At 47.6% G+C, this 21,340-nt stretch overlaps 1 protein-coding gene across 2 annotated transcripts in view; it reads left to right on the forward strand.

Annotated features, from left to right (window-relative positions):
* The first annotated feature begins 4,571 nt into the window (after positions 1-4,571).
* Positions 4,572-21,340, forward strand: part of SH3GL3 (SH3 domain containing GRB2 like 3, endophilin A3) — a 61,571-nt gene continuing 44,802 nt past the window's right edge. For both annotated transcript variants that reach the window (XM_019640239.1, XM_019640241.1), the window contains exon 1: positions 4,572-4,907. In XM_019640239.1, the coding sequence (XP_019495784.1) occupies positions 4,863-4,907 (45 nt within the window). In that variant the 5' untranslated portion in view covers positions 4,572-4,862. The remainder of the gene's footprint in view (positions 4,908-21,340) is intronic.

Below are 21,340 nucleotides of genomic sequence, written 5' to 3' on the forward strand. Positions count from 1 at the left end.
GGAGAAAAGGGTGCCCTCGTGCACTGTTGGGGGGACTGCAGATTGGTGCAGCCACTATGGAAATCAGTATGGAGGGGCCTCAAAAAATTGAAAATGGAACTACCGTATGACCCAGCAATTCCACTCCTGGGTACGTATCCCAAGACATCCAGAACACTAATTTCAAAAGACATATGCACCCCTGTGTTCCTTGCAGCATTATTGACAACAGCCAAGATATGGAAGCAACCTAAGCGTCCATCAATGGATGAAAGAAAAGGTGGTACGTATGTACAATGAAATATTACTTAGCCATTAAATACAAAGCTTGCCTTTTGTGAGAGCATGGATAGACCTAGAGGGTATTATGCTAAGTGAAATAAACCAGACAGAGAAGGACACACACCATGTGGTTTCCCCCATATGTGGAACCTAAAAAACAAAATAAATGAACAAACAAAACAGAAACAAACTCATAGATACAGAGAACAAACTGATGGTTGCCAGGTGGGAGGGTATTGGTGGCATGGGTGGAAAAGGTGAAGGGAGTAAGAAATACACATTGCCTGTTACGAAAACAGTCACGGGGATATAAAGTACAGCATAAGGAACATGGTCAATGATACTGTAATAACTATGGATGTTGTCTGATGCAGACTAGACTTATCGAGGTGATCACTTCATAAGTGGCATAAATGTCGAATCACTATGTTGTACACCTGAAACTAATATAATATTGTATGCCAACTGTAATTGAAAAATAAAAAAGAAGTTATTTAAAGCAACAGAAGGACCAACCGACCAAGCAAACAAACAAAAATGGCATGAAAGTAACCACTGTCTTATATACTTAACGGTTGCTGCAGGATTGCCTCTGCCATTCCTTAGTGTCACGACGAGGTGGCAGCGTGAGCTTACAAATGGAACAGATCACCGCTGCAATGCCTCCGTATGTCCACGAGATGGCAGCATTTGCTTACAAATCACTGCTCCCCTAATGCCCAGCGTAAGTTTTGAGCATGTACTTATTAGAAGTGAAAAATAAACCCTCTGGGGGTAAATATGAAAAATGAAAACAGCCCCTATGTAATTAACAAAGGCTCATTAAAATTATAGCATGACCCAGAGTTCTAACTGAATGTTTACAGAGCCCCGAAGAATGGAGTCATGTATGGCAGATAACTCTGATCTGCATTAATTCGCTAGTGAATTATATTTCCTTTCACTGTTGAGATGGGGCCCTTCACCCAAGTGCATTAACATACATGAAAATACTTGTTTTTTCCCCTGCATTTTAAAATTAATACATTTCTTGCTTTTTCTTAAACTGATTTTTTTAAAAATTAGTTTCAGGTAAAACAATAAGTGAAGAAAAGCTATACATTTGTCCCCGGGGGTGATCCTGGAAGTTCAAGGCAAATTGCCATGTTCAGCGTCTGGGATTCATCATGTCTGCTCCGTTGTTACCTCATCGATGGGCCCACGTCTTTCCCAGATGTGCACATTCTGAAAGACCCGTGGAGTTACAGGACAGCAATTCCGTCTCCACCTTCTCGACTTTTGGTGGCAGCAGGTATGTGGGGATATCAAACGGAGAGCAAGAAAGCTTTTAGGTTTGCTTTATCTAAACACTTCGCACCCCCCCACACACACACTTTGGATTCATTCCGCGTAGATAGCTTTGTCAAATAACCCAGGACACTCGTGTATTGCTTCCTCCCTAAACAGACCAAGGGGCTATGGTCCTGAGGCCACTGAAGGGGTGGCAGTGATGTGAAGGGCAAGCCAGGAACAGGCTGACGTGGTTCCAGCTATAGTGTGCGTTTGAAACTGCCCTCTGAGCTATTTGCTGTGTGAGAGCACAGGCTCCTGTGACCATGAACTGAAAACTGTCCCTCAGAAACTCAGGATACACCTGATTTCCGTGGTACAGTTGTACATGTTAACATAGTAGGCCACGTAAAAAAAGAAACTTCGAGGTATGACAATGGTGCCACAAGTCTAGAATTTAATGTACAATGACCAGAAGACATCAAACCACCTAGAGGAGGTTTTTAAAAAAAATCATCCTGAGTAACGTTTGGATCAAAGAGGAAATGAAAACTGCAACGACAAGCTTATTCAGAAAATAATCAGGAGAGAACCACACTGCACAATGAACACAGGATGTGACGAAAACAAAGCCATACTCAGGAGGAAAATCCACAGTTTTATATTGGGTTGTCGGAAAAGTCCTGACGTATTTTTTCTTATGTTTTTCGTTGCAAAAATGCATCACAACTTTTCCGACAACCCAATACGTGCTGGTTAGACAACAAAGAAGAAAAAAAAATGAAGCACACAATTCAAATGGAGAGGTCCAGGAGCCCCAGAAGAGAGGTCGGTGAGCATTTGTGTTGCTGCTGTTTTCAGGTTCGTTGTGTGGCTGCCTGGCATCAAAGCGCTTCTTCCTCCATGAGGGAAATCCGCCCTGGCGTGGATCTGAGACATCCAGGGCCCGGGCCCATCAGGTGCTGCCCCAGGGACTGTGAATCCTGAGTGAACACCAGAAAGAAGCAGAGACAGCTTAGCCTTCCTTCCAGGGTCTAGTGTCTGAGCCAGCACATCCCACAAGCTGGTCCGGACGTGCTGGGGACCTGGCCACTCAGATTCCTGGTTCCTGCTCACAGCCCCACTTGGTCCCCTAATTCCTCGGAGTCTCTGAACTTCTGATATCCATCCTCTCCAGCTTATGGTAACCAGGGTCAGTTTCCTTTGTTAATAACGTCAACCCCCTGAACAAAACAGAAGGAATGTGTAATAAAGAAACAAATGAGGAAAAAAAAAAAGAAAAACTATGGGAATGATGAATAAGCTCATGAAGTATCTTGAAAACCCAATAAAAGTTGGCAAATCACTGCAAGAAATTGAGAAAAACAGTTTTGCAAAAGAAAAAATGCCTAGGAAAGAAAGGCTCTCGAGTTTAAAAATTATGAGAATGTAATGCACAACTTTACTCTTGATTAAATGAAATTATTAACTGAAATGGAGAAGTTGAACATTCTATCAGCCTTGGGAAAAAAATGCCACAAAGTTAAAAAAAAACCCCACCCATCCGCTTCCCAAAGTGCACAGAACTGGATTGGTTTAGGGGGAGTTTCTTCAGACCTGTGTATCTAAACAACTCTTGGACATGGAGAAGGAAGGCAGGTGAGCATGTTCCAGGGGGCCCTGGAGTAGCTCAGGACACGGGGAACCCTGACCCCAGTCCTGGACCCCAGCCGCCTCTGCCTTCAGTGCAGCAGTTCCCCTGGGGGGAGCCGGCTGTCTGCTGCGTGGGGTTTGGCCTGCTGTGTGGACAGGCCAGCTTGCTAGGCTGTTCTGACTCAGGTGTCACCGCCCTCACACCTTCTACTTCCCTATCTGGGGCCGGTGTCGGCCACACGTAAGCTAGTCAAGCCCACAGCACTCGCTCAAGCCATAGGAGTTGCCATAACTCTCTGATGGCTGTTAAGTTCATTCATCTTCTCCCACATCGGAGGGGGGAATGCCCCTGTTTAGTCTTGCCTACTCTTTCTAAGAGAAAGTAAGGAAACTGAGGCACAGGGAGGTGTAGTTACCAGCCCAGTCCTCACTGGGATGAGCTCAGGAATAAGGGACTTGGGAGCTAGTGCCCAAGGAGAGGCTGCGTGGCGTTTGTCCTGGAGAAATGCAGATGCCAGCAGTGGACGCCAGGGAACAGGCAGGAACCTGGGCAAACCGGGGTCTTGGTCACCCCCAGACGGCATGTGTGGAGGGGACACAAAGAGGAACTTCTTTCTTTTAGGTGGAGACTGGAGGAGGCAGATGTCTCTTTCCGTGTTAAGCGTTGCGGAGAATGGGCTGTAGGCCTTGGGAGCCTTGGGAGCTTTGGGGGCCCCGGGGGAAGCACAGATGAGATGGGAGCAGCTCGGAGCATCAACAGGGATGGGCCAGGCCCCTCCCTGGCTGCGCCTCGGCCGTGGACACTTCGACTTTTGGCCCCCCGCGCAAAATGACACGGTGACACAGCTGGTAGGAGTTACCCAGGGAGCTGGGTCTCTCGGCTCATGAATTCCTTGTGGGCGCGGAGCGCGCTGTGTATGGCTCCTGGGAGATAGTTGCTCTTAATGCTGAGTGCTCTGGGGAGGCGAGAACCATATTCACCAATTACCCAGGAACTCGGACTCCTGGAGGACCCAGATCATTTGGGCAGATTGTGCCCAGAGCACCGCGTGGGGCAAGAAAAACCAGCCAGGCCGCCCAAAGGCCGCATCCTCCTTCCGCAGGTCCCCTGTCCTGTTGCTGTTCTCCCTTCTAGGCGCGTTTCGGAGCGTCCCTTTCTTAAAACAGATACCTACCCAAATGCGCCAGAGGGAGGCGCTGTTGCCTGTGAGTAAAAGCAGGTGACGTGCGAGCGCCAGAAGCGCAGAGAGGTGATCCCTCTCTCGCCCCCGGAGGCCGATGTAACGCCAGGTGCAGCTCTCCTCCCGCGCGCGGCCGGACCAGCCCGGCGCGGCTCCGCGGTCTCCCTCAGCGGCCTCCCCACGCCCAGCCGCGCAGGCCGGTCTCGGCGGCGGCGGGGGTCCTCCGGGTCTCCACGCAACAATGAAGCGTGGGCGGCCCCAGAGGCCTCATTTGCATACCGCCGCCGCTCGGCCAATGGGCTGCGCGGGGGCTTCGGAACGCCGTGTTGCCAGCTGCGTGCGCGCGTGTGTGCGAGTGTGACAGCGGCTTGTGGCCGTGGCCGTGGCCGTGGGAGGCGGGCCCGGCGGAGCCTAGCGCGCGCGGGGACCGGCCCCGGCGCCCGCTCCCCCAGCGCGTCGTGGCCGCGTGGCGCGGCCGAGCCCGGAGACCAGCCGAGCCCGCGGCCGGGCGCCGCCGCGATGTCGGTGGCGGGGCTGAAGAAGCAGTTCCACAAAGCCAGCCAGGTAGGGGGCACAGGGCGGAGCGGGGGCCGCGGCTCCGGGGCCTCGGGGGCTCTGGCGCCCTGAGGGGCCTCGCGTAGGCGCCCCGCCTTCCCGCCTCGGAGCGCGCTGGGGGGGAGCGCGGGCCGCCTGCGCGCTCCCCGGCTGCGTGGCGCCTCCTCTTCTCCTGCCCCCGGCCCGCGCTCCCCCCCCCCCCCGGAGCCGCGGTAATTCTGAGGGTCCTGAGGGGGCCGCGGAGGGGGCGGGCCACAGGGGCTTCCCGCCGGAGAGGCTGGGCTCCCGGAGGCCTGGAGGGTCCCCTCGTGCCTCTGCCGCCCCGCGCTGGAAGGGGGACCCAGGGAGTGAGGTGCGTGCGCGGATCCCGGGATGCGGTGTGCTCCGCACCGGCTGGGCCCCCTGCGCTCCCAGCGCGCGCCTCGCAGGGGACCGGCCTGGACGACACCCCGCTCACGGGTTGGGGCTCCCCGCCACCGTCCTTCCTCCCCCACCACCTTCCCGGTGTCGGCTGGGACTGGGCACCAGGCTCCTGGAGCTCTCACAGGGCAGCCAGTCTGGTGGGGAGACACCCAGACAGACACGTAAACAAACAGTGTTAGGCATCCTTCCACGCGCGACAGCACCGTGGGGGCCCCTGGGAAAGCTCCCTGGAGGAGGAGGCACCCTGGAGAATTAGATATGAGGAGGGATTGTGGGTTGCAAGGAAAGGAGTAAGGGCGCTCGCTCTGAGCAGAGGAAACAGGAAAGCAGGCAAGGAGGCGTGAAATTGGGGTGTGTGCTGAGAAGCACATTTGTATTCCAAGATTGCAGCCTCTTGCAGCCGGGGCACAGCTCCCGGTGTAAAACCTATCCTGCACCCTATGCCTGCACCCCTGGACCTGTTGCTCTATCCCTCCCTCACCCCCCAGTTTTGCTAGAACCAGGTGGACAGACGAGGAGGTCTCATCCTGTCCCTCCCACAAATTGGACCCCCGAAAAGCAGCTGGACTTAGAGGAGTCTCCTCTTGTTGCCTCTGCCCCTAGCGGAAAGGCACTGCTGTGCCCGCCACTCCCCTTCCATGAAGACACTGGTGGTGCCCAGTTTCTGGCTGGGGGCACTGGGTGGACAGTGGTGCTATTCAGGGTGATAGGCAGCCCTGCAGGAGGGGCCCGTTGGGTGATGGGGAGATGGCGGATTCACTGCTGACCCTGGGCACTCTGAGGGGTCTGTGGAACACTCAGATGTCACCGGCCAGAGGCCCGGTGCATAGTCTGTCTGGCCTGGGGCTCGGGATGAGGCCCAGACTGGGGCTATGGGCTTTTTGGCATTTCCAGACTAGCTGGAGATTAAGCAATATCAGTGCAAATGAAAGTGAGACATTTATTGAATAAATGAAAACTTTCGGGGTGGGGGAGCAGAGGAAGGAAGGAACTAGTAGAATTTAGGGGAGAGACGCATGCCGTGGAAACCCCGGGGAGGAGTGTTTAAAGGAAGGAGCCAGCAGTCAGCTGTGCTGCCGGGAGCTCGGAACTGAGGGTGTTCCCAGCCTGGGCGGCCAGGAAGCCTGTGTCAGGGTGGGACAGCAGTGCCTGAGGCTTGCCACACTGGCCGCCTTCGTACGGGTAGGGAATTAACGTTTTTTTTAATGAAAAATTTTACTGAGCCTAAACGTCACAGGAGCAGACCTCAGAGATGACCAAGACATAGCCCTTGTACGATTGGTTTCTGACCACTAACCAGCGTGTTGAGTGGTTTCTGAAATCCTAGGAAGTTATTGATATTGGAAAATATTATGCTAGTGAGGGGGGCCGTTTGGCTTAACCACCCGTAATCAGTCCATTGCCAACGAAGTGAGCAGAGGGTCTAATTTAGCTTTTGCACAAGCTGAACTCTTTTGTGACTTTATCTGCAAAGACAGATATCACATTTTGTGGTCCAAGTGCCCACTGGATACATTTTTATCTGCCCTAGAAGTCTTTCTAAGAAATCTTGTAATGGGACAGATTTGGTAGAGAAATTAGACTGGGTTTACTATAAGAGGGAGCCCGATAATAAGAAAAATGCCAGATCTTTTTCTCAGACAACATTTTAACAGCCGATTTTAATTCATGTAGACTTTCCCCAGGTCAGGGGAAGGGAGTCCTGGGTGATGTCAGGGGCTTAATAATTCCCAGAGACCCAGGCCTGGTGTTGCTCCCGGCCAGCTCTGTGACCCTGGGAACGTGACACTTCACCCATCTGGACCTTGGTTTCCCTCTGCATGATGGCTTAGAGCATTTAGAAGCTATGTCTCTGTTCTAACATTGATTGTGGTGACAGTTGCACAACTCAGTAAATACACGAAGAAGCACTGAATTGCACACTTTAATGGCTGAATTGTATGGCATGTGAGTGATATCTCAATAAGGTATATGTGTGTGTGTGTGTGTGTGTGTGTGTATCAGTTCTAAAATTCTGAGGCAATTCACTTAAAGTATTGCAGGGAGAGTCAAAGCTGATAAGGTAGATCTTTTACAAATAAGGGAACCAGGACCATGACAAACTGAGGTGACCTCTCTCAACGATAGGCAAGGTAAAATAACCTATTACCTCCAGGCTCACTGGCCTTTCATCCCTGTCTCTGAGGGGAAAAAAGTCCCTGACTTTACTGAGAATGAAGAACTGTAAACCCAGGGATTATGCATCGTGTTGGAAACCAACAGCAAAGAGGAAGGAATAAAGCAAAATGAGAAGAGTACAAGTTAAAAACAAAATGTAATGATTTCCCTCCGCGTTTGGGGCTAGAACCCAAGTGTCCCAAGTTTATAATTGAATACTTTTTTTGTCTTGAGAAGATTTTGTACCAGAGCCGTTTGCTCTCCTCCTGGTGGGGTGCAGCTTGGGTTATTAGAGATGTACCTAAATAGCTTAGAGAGGGCTCTGTGGTTTCTTATGAAACGTGGGGCCTGACCAAAATGAGTATAACTTACAATAATGACACTCGTGTCACCACCCCGTGGCGTGTATTAATTGTGCTTATTTCACAGTAGTTCTCTCGACAGTAGTTGGTGGTGGTGCAGGAGGCTCAGGCCACACCTATGCTTGCGGTCTACATACTGCAGTCGTAGCGAGATCCTGTCTCTGTCTGGACTTCCTGGAGTCTTGCTCCCCATCCCACGAGAGTGTAGGAAGCACGTTCATCTTGCCTCTTTTTCTTCTTCTGTCGGAACTAACCGTATAGTGGTGACCCTAGATGGTGATGACACGTGTGGGCTTCATGTTCAATTGACTTTTTTTTGCCTTTATATAGCTGTGACCCAGCAACAATAAGGACTGTGGGAATGTAACCAAGGTTTTTTGCGGTAACTTTCCCCTCTTTCTCTTGTAATGTATTAACCAGAAAAATGGTGAGTGGTCACAAGGGGCCTGGCCATTTATGGGTAAACACTTCAGAGATGGAGATTCTCTGTAAATTATGAGAATCTCCTGGGAGGCAATGAATGTCTCTTGTTTCACTTTCTCATTAGAGAGAAGGATAAAAATGCACTTTGCAAAATCCATACTGATTTAGTTTTTCTCTTCGATGCATCAGAAAATATGTTAAGCTACAAACATTCTTGCGCCTTTCTACATAGATTACTTGATAAATGAATTTGTTGATCTGTGCGGTAATTATTTTGTAAGTCAAGGTGCTGGAGTTAGATGTTCAAACCAAATTGATTTTGATTTTTGTACTATCTGAAGGACACAATAAAACCCAAACATTTCTTACTCCAGGTAACTTCTTTTTCTCTAAAGTAAATGTAGCTTAGGGTATCACTTGGAATTTGATGTAAAAATGCATGTTAACGCGGGGATTGTTTTTTATTTTTTGGTGCGTTTTTTCATATTAATTTTTCAGCTTTATAAATAAATGGTATGTAAATTATGTTTCCCAAAGTTAAGTGGAGAGTGCATCATGTGTATTTGGGGGAGCTAATGTTGTCATGCTTTACCCAGAAAATAAAACTGCCCGCAAACAGAACGGTACACGACTTATTTTACTTGGCTAAATAATAAGTGAATGCCTTCTGTAGAGTCTCCATCAGCGAAATGTGGATAATTAGGTTTTGCTTTTCAATAGAAACCCAGGAAAGCATTGAATTGGGGGGACGGGTTTGGGGAAAGCACTAGGGTAGGGTTAGGGAGGCACTGCTGCAGTTCTAACTATTCCAGTTCGTCTGTGAAATGCCTTCCCAGGGTCATGCCCACACGTTTGGACCACAGCACATGCGGCGGTGACCTTCCTAAGGCCGGTGTTGTTCCTTCCAACTTTTTTTCTAGTCTGTGGGATGATGGCGTCTTTCCCCCTGGCATTGCGCAAATCTTTTCCAAATGCGGATGCCGCCGGGTGCTTTGGCTGCTGAAACCATCCACCAGGGGCAGAGGCTGCTGGTCATTCAGGCTGGATGACATGGGGGCCCTCCGGCAAACGTGGCATCAGAGTCACATCTCCTCATCCACGGCTGTGTTCTTTCTTCCTTACGGGCCATGGTTCAAAAGTCTGGGGCGACCCGCCAGCAGAGGCAGCGTGGGTGCACCTCTGTTTCTTCTGGTGTAACGAGGATGCTGACACCTGGCTGGCCTCTCCACTGTGCTGGAGCTCCATTGCCTCTCATTTTCTCAGGGAATTTGCACCCATCTGTGCACCTCCCTCCTGCATTGCATTTTCTTCTTTCCTGGATCACTGCCATTGGCATAGAGAGGAACTGGGACAAGCACTTCCATCCACTCCACCTTCCTGAGTGGAAGTCCACATGGTACCCAGTTCTTGTCCTGTTTATCCCTTAGGACATCCTAAGCCTTTTAAACACTGCTTGGCACATAGTTGGTGCTCAGTAACCATCCGCTCATGTTGAATAAATGTTCAGCAGGATGGTGACCCTCAACCTGGATGGTCTGTTTCTGTTGAACCTAGTGTTTGTCTAGATCAGTGGTTCTCAACCTTCCTAACGCCGCGACCCCTTAATACAGTTCCTCATGTTGTGGTGACCCCCCCAACCATAAAATTATTTTCGTTGCTACTCTATAACTGTAATTTTGCTACTGTTATGAATCGTAATGTAAATATCTTTTTGTTTTCCGATGGTCTTAGGCGACCCCTGTGAAAGGGTCGTTCGACCCCCAAAGGGGTCGCGACCCACAGGTTGAGAACCTCTGGTCTAGATCTTCTTGTTTTGGGGACCAGGATGTTCCAAACCCTGATCTTATAATAAAATTTCCTAGTTTTGAAATATTGGCAATTGATTTAACGTTTTAAAAAGCTGTGCAGGCCAAAAGGAAAACATGTGAGATGAATTAATATGGTTTACTTTCAAATTGGTGGCCACTTTTCCTTAATATCTTAGACCAGTATCTGTGGCTTGAGTGTTTTGTCTGCAGGGCAACTTTTTCTCAGGCTCGAATAGCAGCAGGGTGATTCCTGGTCATCCATGGTGTGGCCAGCTAATTATTGTCTCTGTAAAGACAGCTCTGGGCTTTTTGTCTGTGGTGTTCCCAGAAGCCTTGTGGAAGGCGGACAGGGTGGAACTGAACTCGGCATTTGCCCCTGTGCTCTTCAAAAGGGGCTCGGATGGTGTGATGTGGCAACTATGGGATGGTCAGATGTGAGGGCAGATGGCAATGAAGTCACCATAGAGATTCTGCAGTGCCCAGTGGGCAGAGCAGAAGCAGGTGTTGGAAAGAGTGGGCAGCCTCGCACACCTGTACGAATCCTGGCGAGATCGGGGAGGGGAGCTAATATGACCTATTGGGGAAGATTTTGAGAAGAGGATGCCAGAATAGAGAGTTTCTGGAATATTCTAAGGCAGATATACCCCTTCTTTGGTGCTCGCGTTGAGGCTTAGCGTGTCCTACATAAAAGTTATGCATCTTAAAACAGATTTTAATACATTTTATGGAACTCGTAACGTTTGTTTAAAAAAAGTTAACCAACATCCTTGAGTTTTATCCATCCTGGATCCCTACTACTGAAACTGATGTCTTAGACCTAGTGCTTTTTCCAAGAAAAGACAGAGCCATTGTCTAAAACACTTGGTCTTGTCTCTTTAAGGGCTGATTTCTCATTATGATGAGATTTGACCTCATCTTTCATCTTCCAGGGTCACAATGGGGTCCCCAGAGGCATAGGGTAGACACCCAACTCCTTATGCTGGTGTGTGATGACCTTTCCTGCCGCCCCAGCTCCTTTAGCAACCCTGCGCCTCCATTCTCCAGCCGCCTTGGGCTCATTCACGCCTTTGCCTGTCTTATCACTTTTCCCTGCAAAGTCCCCCGCCCCACCTCAATCTCTGAGCCTGGAGAACTCCAGCTCACCCAGCTCCCTGTGTTCTTCCTCTTTTTTTAGCTAAGCAGCCGCTTCTGCCCCCTGAGCCCTCCGTATCTGCACACCCTCCTACTAGATACTGTAAACGGCCTCTCACACAGGAGGCTTCACAAATGCTTGTTGAGTGAAGGAGCGACTGCTTAGGCTTGCTTTCTTGTTTCATGACTTCGAGCGCACAACTTTGGTAGAAATCTGAGGTTTCTGGATTCCCAATAGCTGAATAACTGAGATGCTGCACCAAAGTTAAAATTTCCTCGTATGAGTTTTGTGTTTAACTCTGGCACCTACTTTGTCTTGAGCTTTGGCTTTTAGAGATTAGGAGGCAGCATTTCTAAAAGTCTTATTGTCAGATCCAGGAAAAATGCTTTGCCCTCAGCCAACCAGTCATTCCATGAGCATTATCATAATGCTAATTAGCTTTATTGCGCAGAGGTGCTGGGTGCTGTGCAAAGTATTTTTAGAGGCAGGATCGTATTTCATCCTCAGCTACCTCTATCAAGAAGGTACTATTCTTATCCCCCTTTTACAAAGGAGGGAATTAAGACTTCACAAGGTTAAGTAAAACTTGTTCAAGGTTGTACACCTGCTGAGTGGTCTTGTGAGGACTCAGGGGCAGGCCTGTGTGAGTCTAAGACAAGTGCAATACAGTACTTGTCACCATTGCATGAGATAAATCCATTGCTGTCCTTCCTCATGATGTTTAATCTTCATGTAACTTCAAGGTGTCTTCATCTTTCATTTGAACCAGCTGTCACCTGTTTAGACTCTGTATTCCAGCAGGGGTTGGAAACTGTGGCCTGTGTACCAAAGACAGCCCATCCCCTATGTTTCTGTATAGCCTGTGAGCTAATGATTTTTACAGTTTTTGAATGGCTGGAAAAAAAAATCAAAAGAATAGTATATCATGACACATGATAATTACCATTCAGATTTCATGTCCATAAATAACGTTTTATTGGAACCCAGCCATGCTCATTCTCATGTGTTGTCTGTGGGCACTTCTGCCTGGAAACCGCAGAGTTGAACAAGAGACAGTGTGGAGCACAAAGCCTGAAATACGACTATCTGGCCCTTTACTGAAAAAGTGTGCAGACCTCTGCTCTGAACCGTCCGTTTGGGGAATTTATGGATGCTGCTATGCACGTTTCTGAGTCATCCTGGTGACTTGGGAATACATTCTGGTATTCATGGAGCTCCGTAATGAGCTACTTTGTAGTTCAGGAAACCCCTGGACCCCAAAGTCACCTCAGCTCATGCCTCACCGGCTGTCTGTCGCACGCTGAGCTCCTCTGTCCAGAGTTTACGGTGCCCGAGAAGAATGGCTGTAATCAGATGACCTGGATGGGAAATCTGGAACTTTTCTGGTTACAGGTTGCTTGGCATTTTTTGCATGTGTCTCATTGTAATTCCTCCCTAGGGTAACAGTGCTTGCTTGCTCCCCCGCTGGGTTCATTCCACTTTCATCATCCCTCCCTTCTTGTTTTAATCACTCCGACTTTATTTTGCATTCTCCTTGGCTTCATGTTGAAAGAGCCCCCATTTGCTTCTCTTGCCAGTTCACTACGTCCTTTTCCCAGGGCTCAAAAATAACTCCCGAGTGTGATGTCATTTTTTTCATGTTTATCTTTCCTCTCTAGCATGACTTTGATTAAATACGTGTGTTTTAATTTGTAAACCCTGTTCTAAGGAAGTTGATCATTGGCTCCCCTTGCAAGGACCATGGCCAGTTTTCAGCATCCGTTAACCTGAGTCAGTTTGTACAATAGGAATGGAATGTTCTGCCTTCTTTTGCAGTGGGAGTGGATCATATATGTTTTATAGGCTTTAGAGAAACTTCATGCAGAAATTATGTGAACCAGATGGTACCCTTTCGAGTTGCCAGACAGGCACATTTGAGAGAAATACGGTGGAGCTTTCTCCTTGGGAGACTTAGAGGGAGTTCTTTGGGAATGGAAATCAGCTGACATTGCCATACTTACAAATTCTTTGGAGTTCGTCATCAAAATAAGGAGTGCAGTATCAGAAGACTAACATACATGGTTAAGGAACACATGTTAGTGGATTTATTTAATTTGCTTCTCTGAGAATGAAAAGCCCCATAGTCTTAGGGAAAAGAAGGCATAATCCGCGATATGTTTCTTCTTAGATAAGGCTATTGATTTGCTCCCTTGGATCTCTTTGTGGGTATTTGGAGCAGTGAGAGTAGGTGGGTATGAGGTGAGGACTTTTGTGTGGGCCCAGAGGAAGTAGCGAGAGCAAGGAACAAGTCATTTAACGGAAAGCTGATGGGATGGGGTGAAGCCACTCGGAGAAGACAAGACTCAGGAGGCCTTGCAGGTTATGGAGGGGGCAGAACCTATGTGAGGACCACTCTGAGCGGTCAGGAGATGTGGATCAGGCCTAGTTACCTCTAAGCACTGACGCTAAGCAGGGATTGCAAAGGAGGGGACTGGGTCTCTCTGCAGATAGGAAGAGCACAATGGAACCCAGGAGGCCCAGCCAGGTGGGGAGACCTGGTTGGGGTCTGAGCTGAGCCATTTGGTAGGCACGTGACCTTAGACAGGTCATTTCCCTTCTGGAAGCCTCAGCGTCCTCTTTTCTACTGTGGGTAGAATGCTTGCCACCTGCTGAATAAATGCGGGCTTTTATTATTATGTGATGATTTGCTGAAGTTTTTTTGGGTCCTTTGTCAGTGTAATGACCTTTCCCGTGTTCATCATGATGTCAGATGGAAGCCCTTTGAAGGGAAATTAATTTTTTTTTTTTTAGTTTTTTGGGTCAATAAAATTATTTCTCAAATTTTTATTTATTTTTAAAACGATTACAACAAAAATGAAAAAAAAATTAAAGTTAAAAAAAAAACAAAAACCCCTTAATCCTACCACCCTTAATAGTTTATCTTCCTGTTCCTTTGGAACTTGTCTGTTCTTATGTCTACACTGACATAATTAATGACAAACTCCATTTTTAACACTGATCTAGTAATAAAATAACAACCAGGCAGACTTCACAGGCTTATCTCGTACAGTTCTCACAAATCTGTGAAGAAGATGCTGCCGCTGTCTCTATTTGACAGACGAGAAAACTGAGGCACACAGAGATTATGCAACTTTTTTCGAAGCTCGTGGGGCCCGAATGAGCCTGGGAAGATGGCCCGGCTCAGGCCTCCCTTTGCTGGTGCCTCTTGTCAAGATGGGTGAGACGGATCCCCCTTTGGAAGGACGTTCATGTGGACATGCTGTCTTTTGAGTTTCATGAAACCAGGCAAACATATTGTTCAAGAACCGAAATTTCAGGCTGGCGAAAGGAAGCAATGCAACGGTTTGTTTAATCATGCATTTGAAAGAGCACAGTAGAGCGTTATGATGGCAGAGCCTCATTCCCGAGCACTAAGTCATTTTTGATCAGTTTTTTTCTGACGAAGGAGGTGTCTCCATTGACTTGTGCAGAGAAATATGTGGCTTGGGTGGTGCTGGAAGAAACCTGCGCCTGTTATTTCCGTCTTTCAGACGTTGTGCTCTTGGATTTGATATTTTCCACCTGAGATAGTTTTACCTGAGAGACAAATATTGCAGAAAGATACTAGAGGGGCACTGAAATCCTGTGTGAGGAGAGGAGTTAATTTTCTAATTAAAAGAAGATGGCATTAAAGAGGGAGCAGTCATTCCAATTTCTTACCTGACAAAAATATTATAATAATTTATCCTGTCACCTAGTGGTGTTTGAGAGTGGCTATTTGTCATATCCTTGCCAACACTGGGTATTGTTATTCTTTTAAAATTGTGTCATCGTGATACATTTAAAAACATGTTTCGATTTGTGTATGTTGATTTCATGTATGTGCTGGCCATTTGCATTTTTTCTTTCGTAAAGGACCTCTTAATATTCTCCATTTTTTCTGCTTGATTGCTAAATAGAATCAAGTCAAATAAAAAATTTCAAATTTCTGTATATATATTAAGTGTATTAATTAATTATCCTGTATCTTGTGAATGATTTATGTAGCTAATCCTCTATGGTTAGACATTGGTGGTGGTCTCCTGTTTATAATTCTTATTACACAGTATGTCCACATATTTGGGGATATAAAATAGTCTTTCCTTTTTATGTATTCTGTTCTTGTCTATCCTTATGGAATTCTTGTTATTTTGCGTACTACTAAATTATGTATAGTGACTACCCTTCTCCCTAGGTTTGTTGTCCAAATATCTTTTCTTTCTACAAACATAATCATCCCTTGATATTTTTCTTTTAAGTTCTGAGAGAATTTTCTCAGGCTTGTCTCCTGTGTCTTTGATTGGTTTCCTTTGATATAAGAGCTGACTTTTCAGTGCTGTCCTGTTTTTAATTTGACAGTTATGTTTTTCTATGGGTAGAAATCTTGATCTCAGTTTCTCTCTTTTCAAGAGACGCAGTGTTATCACACATCCTGCTTGGGGATAGAAGTAAGTGAAGTCTTTTCACGTTTTCTTCCATTGCTTTCTGATTCCTATGGGCATTCTTACTTTGATGTCTCAGATTGGTTCTGTTATTTTCAACTACAGACTTTTGTCCCGTGTCAGATGACTTTTCCTCTTGTTCTTTTTGTGTCCAGTTTCAGCAGAGGAGGTGCTGGGCTCTATCTGCCAGCCCAGAAGGGGTGGAGAGGGACAGGCTTGGACTGATAGTGTAGCTTTCTCAAAGGAAGATTGCAGTTACCTTGAAGGGCCTTCGACCGATGCCTACCACCAACTTTCTTGATGATGGACTGTTCTAGATCTGAGCTGCCTGATATGGTGCCCACCAGCCACACATGGCTACTGGGCATTTGAGATGTGGCCGTTGCGACTGAGTTAACGATCTAAAAGTTTATTTTACTGATTACAGTTTAAATGTAAGTGGCCACATGTGGCCAGTGGGTATGTATTGGATAGCACAGCCACCGTGATGGTAGGAATGCAGCCAGAGGCCATCTCGGGTAGGACCTCTGTAATTGTTGTGCCATTGGTCCCTTTCTGTGTCTGCCCAAAGTGAGGTAAGGCGCTGTCCCTTCATTAGAAACTCATAAGTGCTATTTTAAGGGCATCTGTGGGCCGGTATTCATCCCAGTTGTGTATCCGTCTGACCAGTAAGCAGGGGACCTGTCCCCCCTTCCTCAGGCATTCTTGTCTGTTCTGTGTCTTTCAGAAATTTCTCACAGCTGTTCCCAGGTGAATGGGAGGTGCCCCAATTTCCAAAGCTGATCGATTCCCAATTTTGTAGTCCTTTGGTCAATTCAGTTGATCAACCCTTTGTTGAAGAGACCAGCTTTGCTTCATTGTGTTACCTTTGCTCCTTTGTCAAAGATCAGTTGACTGTATTTATGGGGGTCTATTTCTGGGCTCTGTTCAGTTCAATTGATCTATTTTTCTAGTCTTTCCAACACCATGCTACCTTGATTATTGTACTTTAGAGTAAAGTCTTAAAGTTGGGTACTGTCAGTCCTCCAACTGTTCCTCTCCTTCGATATCGTGTTGGCTATTTTGGGTCTGTTGTCTCTCCACATAAAAGTTTAGAATCAGTTTGTCAATATCCACAGAATGACTTGCTGGGATTTTGACTGGGTGTTTTTTTTTAACCCTTTATTATGAAAAAATTCATACATACATGAACCTAAAGGGAGAAATATAGCAAACACATATGTCCACCCCTTCACGTACATCTCACAACTGTTAACGTTTTGCCACCTTGACTGCATCTTCTCTTTTTTCCTGAACTATTTTAACAGACATCATAATATGATATTCCCGAATACTTCAGTTTGCACACCTGAGAAATCAGGGCGTTTTCCACTTCAGTATGCTCCCACCGTCACACCTCACACTGATTCTTTATGCCATCCAGTGCCCAGCCTGCCCTCAGACTTCCCTCATTGACCTCAGATGTCTTGGATGGTTGGCCTGTATGAGCCAGGATCTAATCAGGGACCACACGCTGCATTTGGTTGTTATGCCTCTTAAATTTCTCTCTTTTTTTAAAAAAAGTTGAGATTAAATGCACGTAACGTGAAATAAGTCATTTGAAAGGGGACAGTTCAGTGGCATTTAGTACCTTCACCGTGTTATGTGGCCACATCTCTGTCTAGTTTCAGACCATTTTCATCACTCCAGAAAACACGCCACACCCTAAAGCAGTTTCTCCCCATCCCCTGGTGACCGCCAATCTGCCTTCTGCCTCGATGGATTTCCCCACTAGGGATTTCCTATCAGTGGAGTATTATTACCACATGTGACCTTTGTGTCTGGCTTCTTTTACTTAGCGTGACGTTTTAGAAGTTGAACCATTTTGTGGCATATGTTGGTACTTTATTCCTTTTTATGGCTGAGTAATATTCCATTGTATGTCTATACCTCAAGTTGTATATCCATTCATTCCTGGATGGACATTGGGGTCTTCTGCCTTTTGGCTGCTGTGACTAGTGATGCTATGAGTACTTCTCTTAGTCAGCTCGGGCTGCTATCACAGAAAACCATAGACTGGGGGTGCGTAAACAACATGTATTTCTCTCAGTCCCGGAGGCTGGGAAGTCCAAGATCAAGCCGCCCACAGATTGGTTCCCGGTGAGGGTCCTCTTCCCGACTACAGGTGGTCACCTTCCCTCACAGAATGAGCGGGGAGGTCTGACCTTTTTTCCTCTTGTCATGAGGACATGAACCCCATCACTTGGGACGCACTCTTGTGACCTCCTATAAACCTAATTCCCTCCCAACGTCTCTACCTCCAAATACCATCACAGTGGGGAGTTACAGCTTCAACATTCGAGTTGGAGTGGGGGGACCCAAACATTCAGGACATGGCAATGCTCATGTATGAGTATTTCAGGACTTTTTCAGTTCTTTTGTTTATATTCCTATGATTGGGATTGGTGGGTCATTTTTAAATCTCTTCAAATCTAGAACAGTGCCCTTCCCCTGACTTCTTGTTTTTCTTTTTGACGTTCTCCCCCATGACATCAGTCTGTTGAAATGGCCACGCCAGCTGTCCCTCCCTTCAGCTCTGTCTGGTTGCCTCATCCTGGTGTCAGCATCTTCCTCTCGGTCCCTCATTTCCTATAATTTGGCTACAATATTTTAATTTTGTCTGCAATCTCCTCTTTTCTCACTTTATTCTGTTGGGTATATTTGCCTCTTCTATTTTGTGTGTGGCCTGTTTTGGGGGCATGTACCCTTGTTTCCTACTGCAGTTTCTGTTCTTTGCGGTTCAAGTTTTGTTGAAGAGGGCTTGAGTGTATTCTTCGAGGAACCATTTTTGCTCTCTTACACTTCCAGTTCTGGCCATAGGCCTCAGAGGGTTATGTGTCTGTTTACTTATCCATGAGTAGGACCGGTGTTGGCTCGTGGACGTGACACCTGCCCTCTCTCTCCTCACTGAGGCCAGTGGCTGAGCTGGTATCACCAGCGGGGCACTCCTGCTCTGTGGCTCACCACGGCAGCTCTTTTTGGCAGACATAATTTCTTTCTTTTTCGGGCCCCATCCGTTGTCTGACAAGTGATAAAATGGATGTTGGCCCTGCAGGGCCTGAGGCCACCTCTGACCGGTCTTTCATGGCATGAAGATTTATACCTTCATGCCGGAGGCAGGCGCTGTTCCCAGGTGAGGGGCCTGCACACCCAGGAATGCAGTCAGCCTGGTCATCTCTGCATCGCGCTGGAAGCGCCCTGGGAGCTGTAGAATCAGGAGAGACGAGGAACCGATGAGACGCAGGGACGTGGCCTCTGCAGAAAGGGATCCCAGCAGCGTTGGCAGTTATGTGGGTTGGACCCAATATCTTGAGGCTTTTGTGTAGGAGCAGCCGGTGTGTTTAGGATGGCGATGGGTCACCGTTATCCCATGTGGTGCTTTTTGTGTGAATTAGAAAACAGTGTGTGTCCCTTCAGATCCGTGTTAGAGCAGGCCACCTGCCTGCCACTTGCTAGAAAAGTGTGTGGTAAATACAAAAACCTACAATACGCTGGAAGGGGTGTGTGTGCTCCCATGATGGGGCCCAGTTGTCACTGCATCCTGTGCTCAGCTTACACTGCAGCCACTTGGGTTTTGTGGCTGGTGTTCACTGGTCAGTGACAATGCACTTGAGTTCCTTCCCGTCAGTAGAAGGTCCTTCTGGTGTATGGCATATGGACTCTTTTCTTTTTTAGACCTATTGCTGTCCTGTCCCCTCCTTTTATTAGTTTTCATGGGGACTTGAGTGAGTTACTTGCCTCCGCTGACCCAGAAGACCCATGCAGACTTGCTGACAAAGATCCCAGCCAGTTCTAAAGCTGTGATGCTGTGCCCCGGGGTTGAATGGATGCCCCAAAGCCCAGCATTGCTTGTGCTGGCAGATGGGGTGCCTTGTAAATAGCCATCTGTTTTGTGGTTTCATTTCTTCAGACGGCACTCTCCAGGCAGATGTTTTATCCCGTAGGACTCCCAGGAAACGAGGCTGGTTCCTGAGTGTGACTCTAGGAATCAAGCTCAGTGGTTTGCTTTCCCTGATGAGGGTGGTAAGTGACTACACGAGAAGACAATTAAAGCAGCGCAGCCCAGCTAAGGGAGAAAGGCAGAAACCACCTTCAGTTTCCACCGTCCGGAGTTAACTACTGTTATCCCCATTTCTCCAGTTTCCACATCATCCAATTTACTTCTCCAGGATGTTTACTGCCTCCTGGGATTGGGTGAGGGTTCTGTGTATCAACCCCCTCCCCGCCATCCCAGTAACTGCTTTTTTATTACCCACTCCTTAGGCAGAGTTTGATAGCCCAGGAGCAGTTTGAAGCATTGTAAACTGCATTATTCTCCATAACTACAAACCCAAAGTTTCCTTCATATTGAATAGTCCAGTAACCCTGGGGTACAATAGTTTTAGATTTCAATCTACTGCTACTGTGTGATCTTCGGAAAGTCACTTAACCCCTCTGGGCCTAGACCTGTGTTTAAAACGAAGATGGCGAACTAAAATGCCCTTTCCAGGTGAAATCAAGCAGGGGCATTTTAGGCCAATTTGAGAGACAGCAGCCTGTGGGGGGCAGGTTTGTACCTGTTAGTAGAGCCTGGCAAAAATTGTCTGAAAAGTGAAAGGAAATAGCTAGACAGACACACACACACACAGATAGATAAAAGGGAACCGAGTCCTGTCTCCATGGTGGGGGAATTTTTTGCCAGGTGTGAAAAGGGGATCACTGGGGACAGAATCGTATGGCCCGTTGCTGTCTGCTACGAGATTGGGAAGATTGATGACCTTGTGTGAGAACCAACCTTAGGGAGAAGGATGAGGTTGGGACCCTCCAGAGGTCCCCACGCTTGGCTGTCTGGCCCCCACTTCTCTGTGGGTCTGGGCTGCCTCCCTGTGCTGTGGTATTGTGTTAGCATTGCCCGTTCGTGAAGGCTTTGTGCTTAGTTTTTTGTTGTTTTCAGAGGACCTTGATCAGCAGAGGCTTTGCTCGCGCTACACCCTGCATTGTCCAGGTGACTCTTATATGCTGGTCCCTGGAGGATAAAGCCCAGAAAAGTCATCAGGATGGCTCAGCCTCCACGTGGAGAGGAAGCCCAGGACGCCATTCAGGTCGTCTCCTGGGGATAACAGTTTTTTTTTTCCTGGTCAATGTAGTGAGTAGAAAATGTTTATAGGTTTTTACACATCTGACATAGGCATAGTGAGGAGGGGGAGTGTGCTCTGAAGACAAGTAGGAAACCAGTGCTCACTTCTTGGCCCAGAAGTGATGCTTCTGTGATGCCACAGTCGGCTTGGCTGGATAACTTATTGGGTTGTCGGAAAAGTCATGACGTATTTTGTCTGTGTTTTTCAAAGGTCATTTATTTACATAAAGAACAAAGATCAGGGCTGGCCGAGTGGCGCGATGGTTAAGAGCTGGCTTGGGACGCCAGAGGGCCCAAGTTCGGATCCCACATATGAGGGCCAGTGACACTGCCCTCCACAGCTAAGATGCTGAACAGCAGCTTAACCTGGAGCTGGGCTGTCCTGAGTCCTGACGGCGTAGGCTGCAGCCCCTGCGGCAGTGGGTTGCCATGAGCTACCGTATGTAGCCAGCAGCCAGCGTGAGCGGCCAGCAGCCGCAGTGAGCGGCCATCCAGAAGCCGGCGACTGATCTGCCTCGCCCG

Source organism: Hipposideros armiger, unplaced genomic scaffold, assembly GCF_001890085.2.
Source record: "Hipposideros armiger isolate ML-2016 unplaced genomic scaffold, ASM189008v1 scaffold_48, whole genome shotgun sequence".
NCBI lineage: Eukaryota > Metazoa > Chordata > Mammalia > Chiroptera > Hipposideridae > Hipposideros > Hipposideros armiger.